At 35.9% G+C, this 24994-nt stretch overlaps 1 protein-coding gene across 4 annotated transcripts in view; it reads right to left on the bottom strand.

The window, feature by feature from the left end:
- The window catches only part of ANO3 (anoctamin 3), a 452178-nt gene that overhangs the window by 314436 nt on the left and 112748 nt on the right, over positions 1-24994 (bottom strand). For all 4 annotated transcript variants that reach the window (XM_070624550.1, XM_070624551.1, XM_070624552.1 and 1 more), the window contains one exon: positions 1282-1356. In XM_070624550.1, the coding sequence (XP_070480651.1) occupies positions 1282-1356 (75 nt within the window). The remainder of the gene's footprint in view (positions 1-1281; positions 1357-24994) is intronic.

Here is a 24994-nt window from a genome sequence, read left to right as displayed (position 1 = left end):
TGAAAGTTGTTAAGAGAGTAGATCTCAAAAGTTATCACCACAAAAAAAAGGTAATTATGTGAGAAGGTGGAGGTGTTAACTAGCACTATTATATAACCTTGTTAACACGTGTACATATTACATTTCACAATATACACGTGTTAAACCATTACATTGCACTCCTTAAACTTACAGATGTTATATGTCAACATCTCAATAAACTTGAAATAAAATAACACCAATACAATACTAATACAATTATTCTTATGTTCTAGAAAATAGTACTGCTTTGGGGACTGACAGATTTAGCATAGATCCAGTATCTACATTTTCCCAAAACACACATCCACAGCATACACTGGAAGATGGATTCTAATCCAAAGATTTCTGTCAAGCCCAGAATCAAGGCAAGGTAAGTGAGTTATACGATCTGAAAGGTTAATAGCACCAGGCTATGATAGCTCAATGTACTCACTTTGATTTGGTGTTGGGACAGGCAGACCTCTTGGGCCAGAGCAAATTCTTCCATGAAAAGTTTCTAACAAGTACTGCCAATGTTTGCCTCTCTATTTTTCTGTTTTCTTGTTTCAACTGTCTACTTTATATGATCTATTCTGTCTAACCCTGACAATTTAATTGATTAACTTTATTAACTAATAACCAATCAATTGGTTAACCAATAGCCTTGTTCTTTCACTTGATGATTGGATCTCAAAAACTTGATTGCTAAGTATATTTTTTGTTGATCTCATTTCATCTATTATAAGTTGGTTTATTGTTAACTTTTAACTTTTGAAGGTATTTAGGTTAGTTTGCTGTTTTATACAAGCAGATAAGGGTATATTCATATATATAAATTCTACAGTGACCATTTAAATCTACATTAAATTTCTTACATTAAAAGTTATAGGTGAGTGTATATCAAATGGTTTGCACAGTGGTCTTTTGCTGATTAACTTATTAATACTTATTGGGATTACAAATTATTATTTTATAATGTAAATATATTTCTTACAAACAATTCATGCAAAGGTTTTGGTATGTAAGGTCTTGTATTAGACATTTATGAGTAAATGCAATTTCACTAGAAGCTTAGGATAAAACTAAATAAATTACAGACATGAATGTGCTGTGCAAACTTCATTATAAGCTAATGCATCACATTGATAATTAATAATATGAATATGATACTGAAAATCTGTGTTAAATTTTCATATGCTGCAAAGACTCTGGAGTTGCTACTCCATTATACTGAAGAGCAAAGTTAGTGGGAGTGCCTGAAACTCCATCCTCAAAACTCACCTTCATTATATTTGCCTTTGGCAGCCCACACACTCTTCTCAAGCCCACGATGAGATGAGCACAACTTTTGCAAGCCTGTAAGAGGGAACAAAAGCACAAGATAAAAATTGCTTAGAAACTCAGTAGACAAGAAAGAGAGTAAAAAATTATCATGAAAAAAGAGCTTTTCATGTTGACTATAGCTGCCATAGAACTACTCTCTGGTATAGGTCAAAGGAGTTATGAAGAAGCGTGTAGGAAGACACAACTTTCAGTAAAGTGCATTAAAAACTAAGCAGGTGGGTAGGTTCTATTTGCTGTTACGCAAGCTGATTTAGCTGTCATCTTTGAAAGTGCTTAGAATGGCTAGCTTTTCCAACTACATTTTCCCTGGATGAGTAACACACTCTTCTAATATCCTGCCCCCTCAACCTCAAAAACTGTATCTTTCCCTTTGCTTCTTCTCTGCTTTTCTTTGTAGCCATGCTAAATCACCATTTTTCCCTGAAGATGACCTCCACTCCCTTGCCTCTGGAATTTTGTTCAGTCTATTCTCTGTGCCTAGAAGGACTTGTGTCCCTACCAGATCTATGGAAAATCTACTCCTCCTTTAAGACTCAGCTCTAAGGCTACCTTCAAAGGAAACTTTCTAAGTGACACATCCATTTCAAAGTAATCATTCCTTTTAAGTAAGTATTCCTAGAGAAATGCTTCCAAGCCTCAAAAGATGCCTAATAAGGTAATGGATAGTACATTCTCATCACTCTAGCTATGTCACCTGGGAAAGATTAAGATCTCCAACCTAAGTTTTTCCCTCTGCAAAATAGGAATGATAATAACTGCCTTGGAATATTGTTGTAAAAATTAGAGTTTATGCATATTAATTAGCATTTGTGTATGTTATCTCCCTGGCATAGGTCCTTGTTCATAAGTAATCGGTAAGTCGTAGCAATCAACAGCTTCTTATACTTAATTACAGTAATTCCTTTATCTGTATGCCTCTCTCATTAGACTATCAATTCCTTGAAGGTGGATACCATGCCTTTCAATTCATTTCTGAATCCTCATCCCCATTCCAAGTCTACTAATGTTTGACACAGTGCCTTGTACTTAGCAAGCTTGCTTTTCATTTCAATAAAAGTTGCCTAAGCTTATTCAATTACGATATTATGTAAGTAACCCCACATTTTAATAGCATGTCAATTGAATAAAATTGTTTTTATACAGTAATAGAAATAAAACAACCATTCTGTAACTTATTATGTTGATTCCGAAGTTTGAATATTCTTATAAGGCGATAGCTTTAAGAAACTTAATGATTACCAGATAAATAAATAATGAAGTAGAGTCTATTTTATAATAGTAGAGCCTGTTTTATAATAGCAGAGTATATTTAATACTATGTTGTATGAAATGCCCTTAAACACTAGTTTTTGGATCATCAACTGAAAGAGACTTGGGGACTATCTGATCCACCCCTTCAGAGGTTGGATTACACACACTAACACAGAGTGTGTGTTAAGGAGCTTGTTAGGGGATATGCAGCTTCGAAGTCACAGAGCTGAAATTTCAACCCAGGTTTCCTCACTATTCTTTCTTGCCTAGCACTTCTGTGTCTTCATAGAAGAATATTTATATTTGCCAATTGTGCTATTAATATGATTAAAGAGATGAAATGATTTTAGTGAGACAAAGACCAGATATTTTCTGAATGGCAATAATAAATTTGAACTGAATATCTTCAGGTAAAGATAAAACTTAATCTGAACTACAAAAATAGAAAGATTTGAATAGACTAAGGTGATTATAAGGTTATTTCAGGTGTGAGAAATAATGAGAGAAAGTGTGGAAGCAGAATAGAAAAAGGCTATGTGAGAGAATGGAGAGGAAAATGGGATTAACAGGAAAGCCTGTTAACAGCACTCCAGACCAACAAAGGCAGAGAATGGCATAATTATAAAAAAGCTGAAAAACATGCAGCCCAATCCAATCACATGATGGTCAACAAAACTGGAACATCTTAGCTTTTCCACTAAGTCGTTAACTACATCCAAAGGAATTAAGGAAGAGGCCCTAATTATTCAAAGGAAGTTTTAGGAAGATTAACCTGGTAATTGTATGTACAAGATTATGAAAAAATCATAGTACATATCCCTGTAGATCATCCCTAAAAGTGGACTGAAGCTCCAAGCAAGGTTGTGGCAGTAGAAAATAAAATATATGAGTAACATTACAAAAGAAACAGCAGAATTCTGCAATTGGCTGAGAATGGATAAAGGGTAAAGATGGAGATAAGAGGAAATCATAGTTCATGCTAATATTTCAAGCTCAAGAGACCTGAACCATATTTTCCATTGACCAAGTTAGGGATGCAGGGAGGAATGTTAGGCTGGTATGAGATACAGTAGGCTCCGTTTCAGACATACAACCTTGGGTTGATTTTGGGACAATTTAGTATATGTGTTCAGGAGCCAGAGAGAGAGGTTAGGGTAGGAGATATCAATTGAGACGATATGCAAACAAAGGTGAGGGCTGAACCTATATAAGGAATAAGCTCTTGAAAGAGAAGAACAGGATGATAAAACCACAGGGGGCTAAGACAGTCTTAGCCAAAACTCACAGCTCATTGATCAAAGAAAGAAAGGAAACCAGTAAGGAAGTGAAGAGCCATAAGTGGAGTATTTGAAACAACAAAAATAACAAACTATGATATTTTCAGCTCTACCTTGGGGGAATTCTATATCCTAAATGTAGTTGGAGAGATTGCCTGCAATCCATACATATATCAATTTCAAAATGCTAGTTTTTGTGTCAGGACATATATCAGGTTAAATGTTTCAAATCTTGTATGAAAAACAGTTATAAAAAGTTCAATAAAGATATTTGAAAGAAGAGAATTACATTAGACTTAGTTCATCCTTAGAAAAGTGAATTGAAATATTTCATTAAAATTTTGGTTTCTAAGTAAAAGTCTCTCTAGATTACTTGTTAAATATTAGATATTAAATTTACTATTGCTATGAAATCCCTCTTTTATCAGGATTTATGACTAAGCCCAAAACTAGGTCTGTATTCTGACTCAGTGGAAAGCCTGCACTAGTCTGGTGAAATCACTTAAATAAGGTGACAAACCTGGAGACCACTATCATCAGAGGAGCTGCATATAATCTTGAAAGAGATGGGGGCAGGAAGGGCAGCCAGTGTCAGAAGTTGTTTAAATGAAACATCTGAGACTTTTCACCATTGCTTGCAACCACTCACTGATTCAATGAATAACAATCTCTAAACCAGAATGACTCATACACTATCAATACTGAAACAAAACCTAATCTACAATTGTTTTTCTTGATTAAGATCAAAGCAGTTGTGTAAAATATTGTTTTCATTTTTTAGTTTAGGTTTTCTTTTGTTTTTTGCTTTTCAGAGAATTAATGATTCAGTTCAAAATGAAAGTGAGTCATGACCAACTAACCAGATAACCTTAGGGAATTCACTTTTCCTTAATTTCTCTCTCTGTAAAATGAGGAGATTGAAGTGGATGATCTAAAGTCCCTTCTCTCTTTAAAAAAATTAAGTAGTTTCCAAATTATTGAACTGGAATGACAATATATTTCTTATCAAACCTTCTGCAACCTCATTTTTCTCATAGTTGTAATACAGATGTGGATAAGGGTATAGAATATGTAGTATTATACAGATAAAGCATTAAATTTAAACATCATATTTAAGATAAATAGATTAAAAAGTGAATTTGTAGGAGTTTTAAAGTCAAATACAGATATATGCTATGTGGGAAAATAAATACAAAATTTTGTGAAACATAAGGATGCAAAAGTTCTGCTTCTAAGGCAGGAAAGATTTTAGGAAATGAGAAGAGAAGACTAGCTGGTTGTTTAGCTCAAAGACAGTGTGTGAATGTGTGTGTATATGTGTGTAGTATGCAATCATTATATAAAAATATGAACGCAACATAGAGAAAATAGAAATTTTTAAGCACTCATGAAACAACCACTTCAAAGTGAATGTTTTGTTGTTGTTTGGTTGGTTGGAACAGTGTCTCAACTCTATCCACAGCAACTTTAGGTCTTGGCAATTACCCAAAATGGCAGCACAAACCAGGGCACATCTCTAGGCTACCAGAAACAGATAGTCACAGGATTTTATTTTTATGGAGCCAAATAAGTGTATTTCTGGGCATATTCTCTGACTACAATCCAATAAAGTTAGAAATTAATTATAAAAGATTTTTAAAAATTTAATCTTAACAAATAAGTGAAAGCATAAATCAAGATACAACGATTGATTGCAGTCATACCTTCACATGTATAAGGAAATTGTTCTTGAAAAGAGAGTGTGAAGTCTTACTAACACTTAAAAAGTACAAATTAAAACAAAATGCCATCAGAATGCCAACATTTCTAAAAACACTGCTAATAGCCAGGGTTACAACATAGAGAAATGGGTGCCATCATATACTGTTGATGGGGCTTTAAACTGGCAAATCCCATTTGGAGGGCAGTTTGGAAGTAACTTAAAAAATTTAAAGCACATATTAACTTTAACCCAGCAATTCTACTTCTGAAAATCTCTCTTATGGAAACACATGCACAAAGCCAAAATATAAATGTGCAATGCATGTTTATTGCCATACTGTATATAACACTGAAATTTTTTTTAAAAATCCTAAAAAAAATTGTGTATCAGAATTTTACAATCCTATGAAGCCATTAAAATGAAAGAGCTGGATCTACATGTATCAATATGGAAAGCTGCTATGATATACTCTTAAGTGAAAAAGTTTCAAAAACTATTATCTGTGATCCATTTATAATCGCCTGTATTGTACATATTTATCTTTGTTATATAAATTGGAAAGACTAAAGAAGGATATACATATTAAACTGTAATAATGGTTACTTTGGTGAGTGGTTTTGGGAGGTAATGGGGAAATTTATATTTTAGTTATATATATATATATAAAACTTTAAATTTTTATAATCAGTGTTTGCAACTTGAGAAAATTAATTTTAAATAAGAAAATAGTTTAATGGGTAAAAAGGTAATGCTGCATTATTACTCCTTATTGGTGACTAGTTATATTACATATGAGTCTTAACACTAAAGCATTATATAGAGGTTAATCTAGATTGACCATTGCTGCATATATTTAAGCATACTATTTAAAAAGTGATAAGTTTAAGTCACTAAAAAACCCTAAAGAGAAAGCTTGCTCTATTCTAAAGAAACTTAAAATATGAACATATTAAAAATTATATAAAGACTAAAAATATTAATCCTCACTACTAATCAAAGAAAGAATATGGCATCATTTAACCAACATATAAAGCTAAAATGAATAATATTTAATATTTGTGAGGGTGCAATCACAAGTTACTTTTATATATTGCTGGTAGTGACCATTTTTTGCATGGCATCATTACAATTTCAATAATAAATATATATGTCCACACAAAAGCTGAAAGTAAATATTACAGAATATTAAAAGTACTAATCTCTATAGTAATATTTTAGGATTGTTATTTTCTTCTCTGAATTTTAAACAAATACCAGCATTTGCACTATGTTCTCTATATTATTTCCAGAGTGAGATAAATTTAAAAAGAATTTTAAAAGTAATATTTGTTTAATGTCCTTAGCTTAATTCATTGTAACAATCAGACGCATTCTAACTTTTTTCCTTCTTTATTTTTAATGTCTATATGATGGAGACCATGCCTATATGGTCTATATGAAAGAGACTTTTTCCTCACTTCTCCAAAGATTGGGTAAAATTCAGTTTACTTATAAGGAATTACGTGAGACAGTTACCACGTGATGACTGGCAGAATGGCTGGATCTTGGCAGGTGCCTTCACAGCCTCTGCCAAGTACCTGGAGCTTGGTAGAGCTGAATCACCAGTTTCTCCCCTACTTTGCAATTTGTGATATTAATCACTCTCCATCCCTTTAACCATGAAAATTCTTCTAACAGATGCAGGTTTATCTATATTATGGGGCTTAAAAATGAAATGAGAAGGCAAAGGTTTACCTCAACCTCACTTTGAGCCCATTTCTTTTCCTTTGAGACTACATCAATGGGGGAAAAAATGAAACAGTCAATGGTATAAGGGTTTAAAAGGTTTTTACAGCTATAGGTGCACAAGCATTTTTTGCCTGAAACTTTCATTTATTACACACATACACACACGTGCATGCATAGACACACACACACACACTTTATCACATGTTCATAGAATGACAGAACCAGAAGAGAGAGTAAATCCTCCAGTTTAGTGATTTTAAAATCATGATCCCTGGAGCACTTGGGTTTCTGTGCAGCTGTCTCAAGGAAACCTAGTAAGGTGGGAGGGTTTTGAGAGAGTGGCTAACTGGGCCACTCTACCTCTGATTCAAACAAAAAATCTTCTGTTCACTTTTATTTTTCATGCAGCTTGGATGCTGCTACTTTAAAAATATTTAAACCAAGGGGCTGGCTCCTTGGCCGAGTGGTTAAGTTCGCGCGCTCCGCTGCAGGCGGCCCAGTGTTTCGTTGGTTCGAATCCTGGGCGCGGACATGGCACTGCTCGTCAGACCATGCTGAGGCAGCGTCCCACATACCACAACTAGAAGAACCCACAACGAAGAATACACAACTATGTACTGGGGGGCTTTGGGGAGAAAAAGGAAAAAATAAAATCTTTGAAAAAAAAAAATATTTAAACCATGAGTCAAGTCTATTTTACTCATTTGATGGTTTGAGAAACTAGAGGCCCAGAAAGTTCAGTTACTTAACCAAGTTTACAAGGCTATGGCAGAGATAGGACAAGAATCCAGGTATCTAGATTTTTAGTTTTATCTGTAAATTAGAAAGCTAGTGACAGTGGTAACCATCTGTAATTCTGGATTTTCTGTGGGGTTGCTACAGCTTATGAAACTCACATTATAAAAAGGCAATTAAGAAAATAAAGAGGTAATCAGGCAACAGTAGTGCCATTTTCCTAACAATAATGTAAGGGATATTATGCAGGGATAGGTTACTTTTGCCAGCTGAGCTGTTGAATATATAGGAGAAGATAGGTCGAGCATCTGCTGGGAATTAGCATAGAGCTTTTTCTATACACCTGTTCTGCAGAAGAATATCTATAATGAAAGCTCCTAGCAGTTTGTTCCTACATGACTGCCAAAACCTGAATAATTAATACCCCTTGGCCATCTCATAACATAAGGCAGAGTTTCGTTTGTGATCTGGCTCTAAAGAAAACAAATAAGGTGAAGATTGGTCAGCAAATTCTATGGATAGAATTGTATGGAATCTTGTATACCCTGGGCCAATCTCTCTCCTCCGGGCTTTAGTTTCCCCATCTGTAATGAGGTGAATGGGATTGATCTCTAAAATAATTTTCAATCCTTACATACTTGTTTGTGTTAGTTGAGGTGTGCTGCTTTTTGTTTATTTTTAAAATCAGGATCAATGTTGAGAGGGAAAAGCCAAAAGGAAGAAAAATATTAGTATATCTGGTAACATGGCCATGAGTATTATTTAAAAGATGCTTTTGAATAGAAAAGATACAAAACAATTTCTTTTTAAATATGAGATGTGTGTGTGTGTGTGTGTATGCATATACCCACCCATTCCATTCTTGTAGGCAGTTAAACCACAAAAGGAGGTAAAAATACGCCAAAACAAGGACTGATCTCCCTCATATTTTTAACAGTCATCTCAAGTGGGTTCTTAATATTGTCTAGTAGTCAAAATTTATTTCCCAAAATATAATTCCACTCTCCTAGAAGACCATTTCATGTTTTATTCCCTCACTTCAAACTCTGTCTTACAACACCTCCTCCCCAACCCTCACTCTCAGCTGATGATTTTGCTTTCTATTTCACTGAGAAGATTGAAGCAATCTGAAGAAAACTTCCGCAGCTACACCACCTACTGGCATCTGTACTCAGATATTCTGGCTTTCTGCTACTCTAGATAAACTAACTACACTCCCAACTAAGCCCATCTCCTCTACTTATGCAGTTGTTTCCACCCCCCTCACCTACCTCAGGACATCAGTCCAAGAATTTCCCTACACTCTCTCCTTACAGAATCGAATCCATTCTCCATCGTCCCTTATAGTTGATAACTCTCATTACCATACAATCATGCAGTTTTAATCCTTAAAAATATAGAAAGTTAAAAAAAAAAAAAAGCAACGTCTCTTGACTCGTTTTTCTATCAGCTTCTTCTGTATTTGTTTCCTTTTGCTCTCAAATTCCACAGGAGTAGAGTCAATGGTCACTATTTGTAATTCTTCTTAAACTTTCTACAATAAGTTTTTTGTCCCCATAACTCCACTAAGACTACCAAAGTCACCAGTCACCTCTTCATTACCAAAGTCAACAGTCAATTCTTAACCTTCAGCTTTAATATATTAAGGGCATTTGACATAATTGCTTGTGCCTTCCTCACTTGGCTTCCAGGGTGCCACGCTGCCTTGGCTCTTCTCCAACCTCACTAGATCCTCCTTTTCAGTCTCCTTTGGACATTCGTCTCATCTCTTGACACATTAGTTTGGGAAGGCCCATGGCTCCATCCTTGGGCCCTTCTCTTCTTTATCTTTATTCCCTACCTTTGGTGATCTCATCCTGTCTCATGGTTTTGAATATTTTCTATATGCTGATACCTCCTAAATGCACATCTCCAGTCCAGATATCTCTCCCTAACTCCAGGTATTTATATCACATATCTGTCTTCTTCACTTTTACACTTGTTCTGAAAGAATCATCTCCAAACTCATTCTCAAATGAACCTTCTGATATTTGCTTCCAGAAAAATTCACCCATAGTTTTCTCATCTCAATTGATGGGGAAAAACTTGGAGCCTAAAATCTTAACTCCTTTTCCTCACAACCCACATTCAATCTACTTTCAAAGTGTGTCCAGAATCTAATCATGACTTCTCACTATCGCCACTGCTTCACATCTCTTAATTGGCTTCTCTACTGTCACTATTGCCCAGCATGAAGATAAGTTTGGGGTTGAGAGTGAGTACACGTCAGACAGATGAATTTAAAATGAAATCCACCTAATATGACTCCTTTGCTTGAAACCTTTTGTTCAATTAACTCCCATTTCACTCAGAGTAAAAGCCCAAGTCCTGACAATTACTATGACAACAAGCCCTACAACGCCTAAAATATACTTGCTTGGCATTGCAGATATAAAAACACTTCTGTTTCAGGGAACAATTTTTCCACATCCCTCATGTTTCCATGTGGAAGGACTTCAGTAGAGTACACTCTTGGCCTCTCTTCCCTTGCGGAAAAATCTAGTTTATCTGGGTTATGCGATTTGCGAGTTTGGGGGAGAAAAAGGAGCTAGGAATACTTGGTTTGGCAATTTCTTCTTTCTTCTTCATTTTGGTCTGTTCCCCTCTCTCCTGCCACAATCATATGTGTCTGATGCTACAGGCGTTGCCTGAGGTTTCCCAGCTGTGTCAATTACTTGATGAGTAGGTCTGATTCAGAAGGATAGAAAATTGGGAAAGCTCATTTGGTCACACATCAAAGTCTCATTATTCTAGTTTGCATCAATTATATAGCTGACCTTTTTATATCTACCTGTCAGACTCTAGTGCTCTATTTCTCAATTGGTTCAGAATTCAGTCAGGGAAGAGAAAGGCAGTACCTATGGAGTCCATAAAATCCCTACATGTTCAAGGACAGAGATACTAGTTTCTAACCATCTCATTTTAGCATATAGAGCCTGAGGGCAGGAGGTTGCGGTGGAAAGAATGGTGCTCTAATGTCAGACAATCTTGGCTTCTAAAGTCAGATACGTTATTTGATGACTATGCCACCCTGAGTCAAGTTGTTGGTGTCCTTCAGTCTCTTTTCCCTGATCTACACAATGGCATGAATAATAACTTCCTCACTGCACAGTTGTAGAGTTAAAGGAAATAATATACATAGAATACATAGCAGGAAAACTGGTACAACTGTGTACTCAGAATTATTGTCTTCCCCTTTATATCAATAGTCCATTGAACAAATGATTGAAATCAAGTCAGAAATAACAAGATTTGCCAGTAGTCATGAAAAAGTTGTTTACAGACCATAAAAAGTTAAGTGGTAGAAACAGCAAATGGGGGAAAATGTCCAGTCTTTTATTTTGAAGGGAAAGCAAATTAAATTATCTTCTTGCAAAACTGAAGTAAACTAGTGAAGACAAAAAGGCAAGAATAAATCTATCCAAAATTTCTACAGTAGCTGATGTAGGTAGAATAAGAGGACCTTGATTCATCCAGCCCACTGCTTGTGTTCTGCATAATTACAAGCTTTCATAGCTTTCTGCAAGGATATTGTTGATCATTATATGCCAACAAACCCATAAATATCTATCTGTGTTGGAACAGTGACACTCACTGGTTATTTCTGATATTGACAGAAACTCACTACTAAAAACCATCTCCTTATAAAGCAAAATTTAAAATGATCCTTATATGTGACAGCAAGGTAAAAAGAGGATATCCAAGGGTATCTATAGGTAACAAAAAGAAATACTGAAATACTAGGGGGTAAAAAGGAATTCACTCACACACACGTAAACTCACACGTGGAATGGTTGAGGCAATGAGGCAAATGGGGATATTTGGCCAGGAGAAGAGAGGATATTGGCATACAGTGATTGCTATCTTTAAATCATAGGAAGTAATCTCATAAATTAAATCCTAAATTATGCCTTGTAAATATTTGGACCAACGTAAGTTTAAGAGTTATCCAATATGGAATGAGCTGCCTTGGTTGTGGCTCCCTATGTCTAGACATAACCAAACATATGTTGACCAGTCATTAATTAGAGTAGCCGGAGAGACGATTCACGCATAACATTAGGAATTCTAGATGATCTTTAAAAGTGCTCCAGTTTCTGGTTCCTGATACTCAAGGGCTGAGAGCAAAGCCACATTTATGTGACTTGGAAGCTAAATAATATTTTTCAGAGTAAAATCTGGCTCCTTTGCTGATATGTAAATTATGAGCAATTTTTCTAATTGTCAAGACCCTATTGGTTTTGCAAATGTCAGTCTTGTCAGAGAAGTGCCTTTGCCGTCATTCATCAATATAATTACTCACTGCAGTGAGATGTAATAGAAGAGTCTAAACTCCTCACCCATGGGATGATTTTCCGTCACCCAACACAAAAGTAGCAAGAATGACTGACCCCTTCTCTTCTCCTAATTCCTAACCTCAGTAAAAGCTTCAAGTCTTATGGTAAAACAAATCTCAGGTTTAAGGAGGAGCTCAATCTGCATGAGTAAGTAGTAGGCCTATACCCTGAGAGCATATTAACTTTTTCTCTCCCTTGTAGACTGATAAAGGGGAGACACGATGTGAATTTCAATGATTGAAATACGTTGCTTAATATTAGTCACCTTCAAAATATTAAAGGAGAGCCAGTTAGTCTAGGGCCAGGACCAGCCTTGGCATCTCATATAGACATTTTCTCATTTCTTATTTTAGAGATGTTTACATTCAGGGATTCATAATGAAACTGCTAACTTGCTCAAGGCCATAGGACTTTAATAAACTCATTCTTATAATATGAGCTTGTTTTCCTTAGGTACCAAGAACATTTTTATATGCAAATTAGTGCACATAAGATCAGTTACCCATACAAGAGAAAAAACTAATCTTGGGGCTGGCCCCGTGGCCGAGTGGTTAATTTCACGCACTCCGCTGCAGGCGGCCCAGTGTTTCGTCGGTTCGAATCCTGGGTGCAGACATGGCACTGCTCATCAAACCACGCTGAGGCAGTGTCCCACATACCACAACTAGAAGGACCCACAACCAAGAATATACAACTATGTACTGGGGGGCTTTGGGGAGAAAAAGGAAAAAAATAAAATCTAAAAAAAAAAAACAAAAAACCTAATCTTGCTGCTTACCATCACTTTATTACAGAAACTATTAAACCACTTCATTTTCTTTTCTTCATTAAAAACCAAACAAACAAAGACACATTTAGGGAATGAACAGTAGTTGGCAGCATTGTGTTTAAGTACCTGTTTCCACCATCTCGTTTTCAGTTAGCACTGGAGTGTGCTTATCAGAAGAGAATTTCCAGGCTCATAAATAAAAACAGAATCATCTAGAGAGAGTCAGCTCTCTAGTTTGAGAGCAGGAGGAAAAACAATCCCATGAAGAATATAGAATGCGGAAGCATGGGTGGGGGTGGGAAACGTGAGGAATTTGGCTCAAAATGTCCATTGGGCTCTGTTTTCTCAGACTGATTTCCAAACAATAACATCCACAAGAACAAAACTCAGAGAGATATTCAAAGACATCTTTGAAAATTTCAATCTGATCTGATATCTGATGGGAATATGAATTGATTTATTTCACATCTAGACTTTTTATAAAATATATAACTTTTAAGTGACTTTTTAAATATCAATAACTATTTTTGCTACATGATATTTTTAAGTATCATAAAATACATTTAAAGCCTTTTATAAGCCTTACTGTTCTCTATTAATCTGTTACTCAAATGAGTTTGATTGTTGCTAAGGGAAAAACAAAGGCTTTATCATAAGGAAGTTATAAACAATGTGTTGGAGAAATGAGAGATATGGAAGGCTGTCAATTGGTGACATCTACACCCATTGCCTCAGATAGATTTCTGTCTCTTAAAGATATGAAAAAAAAAAAGAGCATACATTGGTTTTCAATTTTTTTAAGTTTCAGAGGAGAATTATAAATCAAACTGTGATAAACTCTTTCTCAATGAGGGTCAAGGCATATGGAGGTGGTAGAATCAGAGAGAACAGGGTCTAACTCTCAGTTCTGTCAGTTTTGCTGTGTGACCTTGGGAAAGTGGGTTAACCTACTGAGCCTTTGGTTTCCCCACTTGGAGAGTGGTAATGATAATTATATAACAATAATAATAGCTAAAACGGTGTTTTTGTGAGGATTCGGTGAGATCATATATATTAAGCATCAGTACAGTGGCTGTTCCTGATAAATTCTGCAGGCATAGGGCCTCAAGGAGAGCTCAATGGCTCTCCATCAGTTTTATAAAATTCATGAGGAAAATATGATCAGAGTGTTTAAGCAATCATGTTTTCAGTATGGGTCAGCTTCTGACTCCTAAGAAAAGATTATAAACCATAATTTCCCAAACTACGGACAACAGTCTTTTAAAAACATTGTATTTCTACAGAGCCCACTTTCTACTCCTGTTCTTTCAGTTTCCACTACCCATATTCACTCAACTCTTCAAAATGCATCATCTTCCTGTGGGCTTCTCCCCCAAATGCACAGAGACTCACCTTGATGTGTAATCAAAAACATTGGCAACATAAAGTAGCAAGAATATTTAGGGGAAAAATGCAAAAATCCCAGCTACGTCACTTGAGTAAGTTATTTAATCAATTTTAGGACTAGTTTCCTTACTTACAAATTTCTGTCAGTAATACCAGTCTCACAAAATTGTCACAGAGATTACATTTAATAATAATAAAATAACAAATGCAGAGCACATGGATATCTAGTAGGCGCTCACGAAAGGTTAATTACATTTTCTATCCTCTGGCTCCATTTCTCCATCTGTAAAATGATGGGTTTACATAGGTCGTCGTTAAAGTCTCTCTTAGTGTGATAAATTCTGTCTACATACATGTCCACAAACAACCTTTTTTTCCCCTGGATTTCTTCTATTACAAAGTCAAACAGTGAGAAATAAGAACAACAGCAACAAAAAAACAAGTGGACCTGCTCTAGATTCAAGTTGGTTCTACAAAAACACTACAGAAGCATAGATCTCATAGTTTCCTGGCAGTGTAAAACCTGCATCCAGTTACTTGGAAAAACAATCGAGCTAGGTTATGAAAACTCACTCAGGATAAAAAAAAAATGGACATTCAAATGAGAGAATAACAGAATGAGTTTCAGAGCAATGTCCTCAGCCACTCTTGCTGTTTTTCTATTTAAAGGGAAGGGGATTTTCATGAATTGCTACAACTGATCATCCTTCATTTCCAGAGTTCTGGGAGCCCCACTTTCTCTGAGCACTTTGCCTCCTCGTACCTGAAGAAAAGAGTCTTGTGAGCAAGTATGAAAGAGAGAATGCTCTCGAATAGCAGCTGATCGTTTCTGCCCTAGCTACCTACCTACCAGTCATTTCTGCCCTAACCAATGATCTTGAACTACAGAAGACCCTATTTAAAAATACTTGAAAATTCATTTATTTTTTAAGGTAGGAAAGACAATCTACTATGTAACATTTGAAGCAATGAATTCGTTTCTGGCAAAAGCCCATTTTGATAAAATATGGAACAAACTTTCATCCGGTTTGTCACGCTTATATAAAGGAAGATATCTGCTACTAAATTTATAGTCACTATAACATTTTAAAAACCTTTTGCACTGAATATTTAGTGAAAAATCATGGAACAATTAGAAAACAATTCACTCTTGGAACACACAGCCCCATTTCACAGTATGGTTAAGCACGACAAATTTCCTCATTGACATGAGTCAAGAAGAGATATATGATGATGTATAACAGGGCTATAAAGATGATAGACTTCATTCTTACTGTATAAAATAATTCTTTTCTTTCCTTTCTTACAAAAGTTTGCCCCAAAGCTTCTAGAATTTAATGAGTATAAAATAGCTCACACTTCCAAGGCAAACTGTGTTAAGTCCCAAATAGATTATTTAAAGCAGGATTTATTTTAACTTAACAAACATAATTGGGCTTTGGAGATTCTCTGAATCTTCTAAAATTATAATCAGGACTTTTGTGTATGAATGTATATGCACTTTTTTCTGGGGAGTTGATCCATAACTTTCATCAGGTTTTCACAAGGGCTAGCAGCCCCAAATGGTTTCAAGCTACTGCTTTAAACTGTTTATCAGCAGAATGCTGGATAGACACACTTTCTCTAATCACTATAAAATAAATCATAGATGGGCCAAACTGACCTTGCAAACTCCTTTGTGTATTCATACATAGTTTTAATTTTATAAACCTATACTATGATTTGTTAGTGCACCTAGGCTTGAGAAACACTGAGTAGAAGTAAAGCAAGAACAATATACACAGATGTTTTGGCTTCTAAAACTTTTTGCCCTTAAGATTATATTTCCCTAGTAATTAATGAATAGAAGGGAGCGGCTTTACACTCTTGAGCTTTAAAATTAGTCATACTATGACCTCTTAGGCATTTGTGGTTTAGTGTACCTTCCAAAATCTCCATGTCACTTCAGCAGGACATGCAGAAAGTTCTACATCCATTGCATATCGTTCACAGACCACAGAATTCTTGAAAAAAATCCTTAGGTCCATCTATATGTACACCTCCTTTTCATCCCTGTATATGTGTATGGACAAAAGCAAAGCCTGGAGATCCTAGAATCCTCAGTCAATGCTTGTGCATGTACCGCAATAGCACAAATATTCTTAGACTCTCTTCTATAGATATTCATACTACCCTTCTTCTTCTCCTGCCAGAGAAGGAGAAAGTCTGAATCCTAGTCTCAAACCACTTTGTTCTACACATTTCTCTCCTCTCTTTCTCACACTTCACAATAGTGGAAAGTGCATATTTTCTTCTTCTTCTTAATATACTCCAGGGACTTCCCTTATGTAACATTTCAAGATCTATCTATTCCTAGCTTATATGTTCCTGTCTGTAGTTATGAGGCAAATAAGAACTAGGGATAATCAAGAACAAAAATGTCAATAGATATGTTTACTTATGTGAATTAAATGAGAGAGTAATGTAGCATGTTACATTTTAGTGCAATGGGTATTAAGTTTTCAAGTTAACACACATGCATGGTATGATAACACTGTGGTAATTATTCATTCAAACATCTACAGGAAGTGTGTAACAATTCTTAGCTTAGCAAAGGAAGACACGCCAAAGGCACTAAAATCAACAATGGGATAGCCTACGACATTACAAGTATCAGTGAAAATATAGTGGAGCATATGGCAATAGGATACAGCATCATACCACCTGTTTATTACTGTGTTCCAACACATGTATATTATTCATTCCCCCATTGAATTAGCTATGATTAAGTGCAAGTTTCTGCAGAGGTTCCCAAGTTGATGAAATTGGACTTGGCCTCAGAAAGCTTCATCAAGATCATCATCATCATCATCATCATCATCATAATCATCGTCATCATTCAGATCCTTCGTGTCAGGCATTATACTCACACCAACCTCACAAATGGGTTATTATCACCACTATTTTAAAGAAAAGGTAGCTGAGGCACAGTGAGGGTGAATACTCACTTCGCAGACACATAACAAGGGAGCAATAGCATGGGGTAAACGCCATGTCTCTCATACTCTAAAACTCATGCTTTTAAATAACTCGTAGCTTGTTTTTCCATGTATACACATTATAATAGAAGGAAAGAAGTAATAAAGCATTGTGATGGAATTTCAGAAAAGACATTATTTTTGGCGAGGCAGGGTGAGCAAACGTGAAGAAAATGTTTTGATTCGGATCTCTAAGATAGGGAGGTCTCAACTCTGAAAATAGGTGTGATAGCCTTCAAAGTGAAGAGGGCTGCATGAGAAATGCTGTGGGGGAGTAGGGTGGGTAGAAAAAGAACAGAAGCAAGCAGACAATTTCAGTTTTTCTGGAGTGTTAAGTCTTATCAAAGAAAAGAGAAAGGAAACAACATTGTTGAGTGTGTTCCTTAGTGCTCGTCACCTTGCTGTGTATTTCACATGAAATACCTCATTTTATTTAATCTTAAGAACTCAGTGAAATGGGCATTATTAGAGTTTTGACAAAAATAAGTAATTGAAAAGATGACAGAGTGAACATGTCTTCGGGTGAAAAGTTGAAATAAGAGCTAATTATGAAGCCTATTTTCTTTCAAAAATGTCATATTTTATATCAAGAAGAAAAACCCTAAGGATAAATTTAGAAATGGAAACTGGGACCATATTGGGTAGGGCCTTGAATTCCAAGATAAAAAATTGGAATTGGCTTTGAAGATAATCATGAGTTATTGTTGCCATATTCATAGCTATACCTTAGAAAGATTTCTTTGTATGTCAAAAGCACAGTTTAGTCTTTAACTGAATAAATTTGTCTGCTATAAAAAACTAAGGTCAATAAATTCTGAACTGTGTTAATTGAAATTTATTCTCTCAGCCAAACTTTAAGCTCCTGAGTCATAACTCCCATGCAACAATCAGAGAAGAAAATCAAAATACTTTAGTGGGTATAAAATTCATGATGAAAAATTTGTTGCCAGATTACTCACAAAAGGAGGAAAATAAAATGGGCAGTAGGATGGGTTCACGAAAGGAAGCTGTGGAGTACTATTTATATAAATAGGACTGGACCATTTGCTTTGGCAGAAGAGGCAGGCACCTATCTGTCAATAGCCAAAATCCACCACTAAAATGTCACTCCTTACACCTTTTCAACTGATAATCGTTTTTCTGACAATTGATCCTTCAAAAGTAATCCAATAAAAGCAATAGTTAGGTGCAGAAAGATATATGTCTAATCAGATAATTGTGCAGGGTAAAACCAATGTAAGGGTATATCCTAAAGTATTAGAGATTTGGAAGATATCTGCTTTAAGGTTAATTTTCATTCTTTTTCATGATATATTTTTGTATTTTAAAAAGTTTGTACAATTAGCACATATTATTTTTATATTGAGAAAAAAGATCATGCAGTAATAGAAAATGGAGAAAGTGAGAGAGGGACAGAATTGGGAGTTCAGGGAAGATAGACTTTTTCCTATTCTCTTACTCTCTTTCTGCCTTTGCCCAGCTCTGGGTAGAGGAATTGGCGCATGCTGCACCTTAAGTATAGATCAGGACAGGAGCTCTAGTCCAGTGTAGTTTTCCAGTCTCTTGGTGCAAAACCTCAAACCACAGGACCTAAGTCTAGATTGGGCATTTGGAAAGCAATATGACCTAACAGGCCATCAATTTATTCTCAAGCTGGAATTGGCATGGTTCAATATATAAGACACATTCTTTTTCTGCCTGGAGAAAGGCAAAATTCATTAGAGTTGTCAAGTGGGGAGTGGAATGTGACTTTGTGTAAGAGATTTTTAGAGCTCATTTCTTATTCCCAGGATCAAGGATCCATTACTCATGTTTTATGTCAGTAAAATGCTTTGGATCTTCAGAATATCCTTGATCATATTTCTTAAACTTTAAACTCAGCCATGTTGTCTGATAATTTTTTATTTCTGTAGATGTGTATACAAAAAATTTCAATCTTTGAAGATTACATTAAAATTTAACTATACATTTAATTATCACTTTAATGGAAAAATAAAATTGATTTTTCTCAAGAAAATTAGATTTTTTGTTACATATATCCACACACTTATAACTCAAATATATCTGCCAATATTTATGTACCAAATGAATATCTTTCTGTAAGTAGTACTGTGATGGCTACAATCTTATATCACCATTTTTTTCTTAACTATCTTATCCAATTTTCCATTCCTGAGGCTATTCTGTTCAAAATTTTGAATTATATTAGTACTAGAGTTTTTTATTCAAGCAGGCCAAGCATAAACTTCTTTATCTTTTTTCAATTTGTATTTCTTTTAATGCTTTGCTTCATGGCACAAGTGAAGAACCCTAGGTAAACCATTCAAATGATAAACTTGTTTTGAGAGAGTCCTATCTTCAGTAAAGAAATCAATTCTGTAACAAAGGCTATTCATACATTTTGATAGAAGGTGAAATATATTTGTTTAATAAGAATATGGAAAAGCATCAAAACAGGGTTTTACTAAGCAGAACAAAGCCCAGTTGAATAAGAATAATCGGAGTCTTTAGGAGGGTTCACCAGAGACAAAAAGGAGGACAAGGGTATTTAAATATGGGTGGAAACCTTCAGGTACAATTACTCTAGCAGTAAATTGAACATCATAAATATATGTCGTTTATACACGTAAACACATGCAAAATACAAACACACACTACCTTATAAATCTCGTAAAAAGTATGTGACAGCAGCACAGACTCTTTTCTCTTGCCATATACAATTGTTCTCTGGATTCAATGCAGCTTCATGGCTGGTGTTCTCCTTTTTCTGTTTCTGGTGATTATTACCATGTCTGCATGCCAGCAACGAGTACATGTTAGTGCGTCAGCATGAAGACATGCCTTTGTTGTGTTTTGGAAGACAAACAATTTCACTTGAGTATTAGATGTGCTTGCAAAGAATGTGATAATCTTTGAATTTGACGTTCCTGGAACTCACAGTCTCTGAAGACTATAGCAGCGCCTTGTCTTTGCTGTTTTAGTACATGCCTTCCTGAATTTTGCTGCCAGCATCTGGGTCTCCCTACCTAAAGGCTTTCTCTCAGAAAGGCGCCTGTTCTGTTCACGGGAAAGGCAGGCTAGGAGTTCCAGGAAATTAGCTTCCCTGGGAACATTCCTCAACCAATGATTAATGGACGTTAGGAGATAATACCCCAGTTCCCTTGCCCTTGCGGTAGGATAAATCCAAGGCACGTGAAATGACATAGGTCATTTCCCCAATTCTCTGGGATTCCCAGCAGGACTAAGCAGCAGATACCCACAATGGAGATTTTATTGGCTTCTTCTGTTCCCTATCTTACTCCTCTACTTCCTGACCCTCTTTCCCTGGAGTCACCTCTGAAATAAGTTGTAATAATTTTCACTTGCATTTATTTCTTTGGCTTAGAGTCTAACAACTATTCATCAGAGATTCATGGAACATCAGGGATGTTCATTCCAAGCTCGAATTGAATCTCCTCATCTGTTGAAACACTGATACATTATGTTCAAAATCAAAGTCATGGACCAGGAGAAGTCGGCTCCTCCTACTGACTTCCCTATGTCTAATTATCTCTAGAGCCCAGTCAAAACAGCCTTCCATAAATCAGTGACTCCTTCTCCTTTGTCTTGCATATTCAATTAACTGTCAGAATTGTCAACTGTATCTCCAATATGTGTCTAACCTCTGTAGTCCTCTTTCCTTTCTTTTCTGTTATTGTTAACCTAGTGAAGGCCCCTTCATTACCTCACATTTAAATTGTTGCCATATTAAATTATTTTAAAAGTGAATTATTAAAATGTGCTTTATCTCTTTTGTCCAAAATCAGGAATGGATTAGTTCACTGCAAAAATGGTTGATAGTCAATAGGGAAGGATGGTAGTATACAAGACAAAGAAATAACACAGTCATTCATTGCCGAACAGAGTGAGAAGTTTATTTATTTATTTGTTTATTTATTTGCAGGGAAAGACTCACCCTGAGCTAACATCTGTTGCCAATCTTTCTTTTTGTTTTTTTGTTTTTCTCCAAAGCCTCAGTGCATGGTTGTATATCTTAGTTGTAAGTCCTTCTAGTTCTTCTATGTGAGCTGTCGTCATAGCATGGCAACTGACAGACAGGTAGTGTGGTTCTACGACTGGGAAATGAACCCTGGCTGCCAAAGTGGTGAGAGCGTCAAATTTTAACCAATAGATCATCACGGCTGGCTCACTTATTTATTTTTTGAAAGCTGTTTTTTCCCTTCCTGGCCAGCATGCAAGCTATGTGGTCAATATGAGTGATCCATCAATTGCTCATCTACACTGTGTCTGTCAATACACTCTCATTAAAACATAAAATCCAGGGGCCAGCCCCATGGCCAAGTGGTTAAGTTCTTGCGCTCTGCTTCAGCAGCCCAGAGTTTCGCCAGTTTGGATCCTGGGCGCAGACATGTTACCACGCATGGGGCCATGCTGAGGCGGGGTCCCACATAGCACCACCAGAGACATTCATAACTAGAATATACAACTATGTACTGGGGAGCTTTGAGGAGAAGAAGAAAAAAAACAAACAAACAAAAAGAAGATTAAAAAAATAAAATAAGGGGCTGGCCCCTTGGCCGAGTGGTTAAGTTCGCGCGCTCCGCTGCAGGCGGCCCAGTGTTTCGTCAGTTCGAATCCTGGGCGCGGACATGGCACTGCTCGTCAGACCACGCTGAGGCAGCGTCCCACATGCCACAACTAGAAGGACCCACAACTAAGAATATGCAACTATGTACCTGGGGGTTTTTGGGGAGAAAAAGGAAAAAAATAAAATCTTTAAAAAAATAAAATAAAATAAAATAAATAAAATAAAATAAAATAAAATCCAGTCATGTCATTCATCTCTTTAACAGTTTTGGAAGTATGGCTCATTGCCTATAGACTAGATCAGCATTCTTTAGGTATGTATGCAAAGCTCTGTCTTACTCCCCTCATAATTTCCCCACAAAAGTTCTTTGCTCTAGCTTTACCTACCCGTTTGGTTTTCCCTTACGTTCTTTATAACTCAGAATCTTTGCACAGCTGTTCCTTTGACCAGTAAAGTTCTTGTCAACTAGTACTCTTAGAGAGCCTCGATATTCAGCTTAACTTCTCTGGTAAGCCTTTAATGCACAATTCTTACCAAAGGTGAAGCTATGTGCTTTTCCTCAATATCCTGTAACTCTTCTTTCATATTTTTTAATTTTTCTTCTTTCATATTTTTTATTAGAAATATAAATTTTTAATACAACTTATTTACCATATCTTCCATTAGCTTGTGAACTGCTTGAGAGAGGGATTTCTTTGAATCTCTTAATAATGAATGGCACATGACTTGGTGATAATAAGTGGTCAGTAAATGGTCAGATAAATGAATGATCATTGAAGTTTCAAGAAGGATGATAATGTATTCAGTGAAGAAGGTCACAGTTGTCTTGATATATGATGTATTAAGGAAGATTTAAGAAGATCCTGGAAGCTGGTGGGTGATTTTAATGGAGAAGAAGAAACGTAATATAGTTGAATGGTATAAGATTAAAAGAGGAAAATAGGCCAGTGTGTGAAACTGGACAAATGATAAAGTGGAGTATACCAGAGCAAAGAGTATATAATAGACTTGTCTGCCCCAGCACACTTAAGCATACCAACATTTGATTCACTCCATAATTAGAGAAATGGAGTAAGATACAATCTTAACTTCTGTGTGGACACTTAAAGATACTTCAGAACATCAGGATTAAATGGAAGCCCAGTGACCTTGAGCTTGTATTCACAGTGAGTTGATTGGTATATTGTAATATGAATGGAGAAAGTAATTGAAAGCCTTTATTTGTAACAAGTCACATCGTGATAAATAGGTGGGAATTGCTGTGTACTAGCAGGGTCAGCAATGGACATGAGAACTAGAAAACATTTTGTCACCAGTTTATGTTGCATCAACCATCCTATAAACATCAGCATTTGTTAATACTTTTACAAGTACGGGTCCCTTTGAGAATAGGATGAAATTTGCTGAGGCTCTCCCAAGAAAATGCAAAATCACACATACGCACTAAAGGTTCTGTGCATTTTCAGGTAATTCGTATATTGCACAATGCTAGTATATCAATGACCACCTTGCCTTTTCCTGGGGTGTACACTCTGGGTAAAAGACTCTTCCTCTAAATAGGCTTAGATTAACAGCAAAGAATTTAGAGATTTCTCTTTGCTCATATTATTAGCCTGTGCTTTCTCTATATCTTGGCAGCAAAATGTATATTCACATTTGTTTTCAAGGCCAAACACAAATAAGTTAATATCTATTCTGAATGGAGTCAGAATGGCAAATTATATGGCATCTTATATCCGAAGTTATTTTCCCTTTCGCCACCATTGCCTGGTTTTCTTTTACATGCCTATATTTGTCCTAAGTTCTAGGAAGGATTTATTTCCAAATGGGCAGTGTAGAAATCAAATGTGCTTCCTTTAAAACTTAAATCAGTTTCATAGAATAGTATGCACTGGAAATTGTTCTGAATATATATATAATCTGATGAGCTACATACAATTATATATTTCTTTATATTATACCTTAAAACACAATAGTAGAAATCAGTCATCTAAAATACAGTCTATCTGATTATAAGTCTAGGTTTAAAGATTTTTAATAGTGAGAATTGTTTACATATAGTTCATATTATTTCCTTCATTTGCTTTTCAATAAAGTGAACTCTGCTACAGATGCTACAAAGCACAGAGCTGTTTGAACAACGAAAGCTGTAAATCATATACAGAAGGCTTTTGTCTCCCCAGAAAATGAGTATAATCACACTCATAAATGTGGTAAAATGCTCATTTCAGCCGTCACTGGGACACAGATGAAATAACAGCACTGGATTACCTGGTCAGTCGCCCTCCCGACAGCGGTGTAGAAGCACTGCTATTTTTACACAGTGAGAGACTGAGAAGGAGAAAAGGAGGCTTTATCCACCTTCCTCTCTGACTTCTGAAAATAACTTCTAAGTTATTTCTCAGTCTCATAAGATCAATAGCCATATCGTGTAACTGACTTCTTGAATTGTTTTTTAAGCATTTTAAGAATACAATTTGATCTCTCAAGTAAACATATCTAATTCTTTGATATTAGCCATGGGCACCTTTTCTTAAAAATCCACATATAAAGGGCCGGCCCAGTGGCACAGCAGTTAAGTGCGCACGTTCCTCTTCGGCGGCCCTGGGTTTGCTGGTTCGGATCCCGGGTGCGGACATGGCACCACTTGGCAAGCCATGCTGTGGTAGGCGTCCCACATATAAAGTAGAGGAAGATGGGCACGGATATTAGATCAGGGCCAGTCTTCCTCAGCAAAAAGAGGAGGATTGGCAGCAGTTAGCTCAGAGCTAATCTTCCTCAAAAAAAAAAAAAAATACATATATACACATATAAATGAGAT

Source organism: Equus przewalskii, chromosome 6 (genome assembly GCF_037783145.1).
Source record: "Equus przewalskii isolate Varuska chromosome 6, EquPr2, whole genome shotgun sequence".
Taxonomy (NCBI): domain Eukaryota; kingdom Metazoa; phylum Chordata; class Mammalia; order Perissodactyla; family Equidae; genus Equus; species Equus przewalskii.
Note: the sequence above shows the minus strand (reverse complement) of the source record. Positions and strands in the feature narration are given on the sequence as shown.